The sequence below is a fragment of the Helianthus annuus genome, chromosome 15 (assembly GCF_002127325.2).
Source record: "Helianthus annuus cultivar XRQ/B chromosome 15, HanXRQr2.0-SUNRISE, whole genome shotgun sequence".
Taxonomy (NCBI): domain Eukaryota; kingdom Viridiplantae; phylum Streptophyta; class Magnoliopsida; order Asterales; family Asteraceae; genus Helianthus; species Helianthus annuus.
Window position 1 is genome coordinate 33,943,011 of NC_035447.2, and position 1,948 is coordinate 33,944,958.

The 1,948-nt window shown below is 35.1% G+C and overlaps 1 protein-coding gene across 1 annotated transcript; it reads left to right on the forward strand.

The window, feature by feature from the left end:
• Positions 1-822: 822 nt before the first annotated feature.
• LOC110913551 (SKP1-like protein 5) lies at positions 823-1,284 on the forward strand. The gene has a single exon (XM_022158372.1). The coding sequence runs from the start codon at positions 823-825 to the stop codon at positions 1,282-1,284; it is 462 nt and encodes a 153-aa protein (XP_022014064.1).
• The last annotated feature ends 664 nt before the right edge of the window (positions 1,285-1,948 follow it).

A 1,948-nucleotide genomic window follows, 5' to 3' on the forward strand; every position in this document is an offset into this window, starting at 1 on the left:
AAAACACAAAGAAATGTCTTATTTGTAAAACGCAATGGCCAGAAAACACAAATAAATGTCTTATGTCTAAAACGCAATAGCCTAAAATCACAAAATAAAGTGTACTTTCTAAAAACAATGGACTGAAAACACATAAAAATGTGTTTTACCTAAAACGCAATGCACCAAAAACACAAAGAAATGTCTTATTTCTAAAACGCAATGGCTAGAAAACACTTAAAATGTCTGTTTTCTAAAACGCAATGACCTAAAAACACAAAAAAGTGTAATTTCTAAAACGCAATGGACTAAAAACACATAAAAATGTGTTTTACCTAAAACGCAATGCACCAAAAACACAATGTCTTATTTCTAAAACGCAATAACCAGAAAACACTTAAAATGTCTTTTTTCTAAAACGCAGTGGACTGAAAACACATAAAAATATGTTTTACCTAAAACGCAATGGACTAAAAACACTTCAAAAACGTGTATTTCTAAACGCAACAGCCAGAAAACACATAAAAATGTTTTATTTCTAAAACACAATGGTCTAAAAACACAAATGAAAGTGTTCTCTCTAAAACGCAATGGACTGAAAACACATAGAAATCTGTTTTACCTAAAACACAATGACTAAAAATACTTCAAAAATGAGTTTTTCTAAAACGCAATGGCCAGAAAGTGTAACTTCATTACAGGTTAATTCATGGATCCTATGGATATCAACATCTTGCTTACCAAAGAAGGTGATGAAACTTCTTCAAGCCATCGTGTAACTTCTTCACTAATGCTTCCCAATGGGCGCGATGATATTTCTTGACGAAAACGGTTTATCATACTATGGCAGAAGTCAATGAAACTGATCAAACCCTCACCGTTGATCCCATAACCCCAAACCTAGGCGATTCAACATCATCATCCCAACCAAAGTCCGAACAAACCACCACAGTCAATGTTGCAGTCCCAATCCCCGATGTGGGACCGCAACTTCAACTTGTGGTGGAAGAGTTTATTCTAAAAAGCGGCTCAGACGATGAGGAAGTGCGTACAACCGCGAGGAATGATCTGAGAGATTTTATTGAGCGTGAAGAGATAGGGATTACGACGTTGCTGGTTGTGGTTAAGTATCCTCATGATGTTAAGAATGCTGATTTGTTGGATGCTTTTTGTGAAAGGGTGGCAGATTTGATCAAGGACAAGAGGGTGGTGGATGTTAGAGAGATTTTTGGTATAGTTAATGATTTTACACCGGAGGAAGAACATGCTCTTCGTGATGAGCATCCTTGGGCTTTTGAAGATTAGGGTTTTGGTTGAATGTTGGTGGTTTAATTATAGCTTTTTTGGTTGTTATGAAAATATTAGGGTTTATGTGTTTTTACTGTTTATTGGGTTTGATTTACTCTATTCTAGATGAACATCTATGGGGTTTTGAAGATTAAGGGTTTGGTTGAATGCATGTTAATTTAGCTTTATTGGTTATTATGAAATGATGAAGGCTCAAACTATGCACACACCCTATCTGCCTATTTGCACACCCTTTGCCTCGTATATGCCTCGTATAGGCCTATACGGGGCGTATATGATTATATCAAACTCAGTGCCTGACTCATGTCAGTTCTGGTTTGGCTGCTCCTATATGCCTCGTATTGGACTATACGGGGCGTATAGGACCCCCCGTATATGTCTCGTATATGATTCATGCCCCATATATGCCACGTATAGGCATGTATGGGGCGTTTATAAGGTTTTTTTTAGCAAACATTTTATACAATGTTAATCGTTTTAGCAAACTTTTATACAAAAATAAGTTTTCTATTTTAAATAAATAAAGATAACAAGTACATGATATGATACAACACCTGTATAGGCCTATACGAGACTTATACTACACCTACATGCCTATACGAGTTATTATAATTAATATGAGTTTTTTTATAATTAATATTAGTTTTTTATAATTAATATT

What these genes read in the sequence shown, in the direction of transcription:
- LOC110913551 (XM_022158372.1), top strand. Translation starts at nt 823, where the DNA reads ATGGCAGAAGTCAATGAAACTGATCAAACCCTCACCGTTGATCCCATA.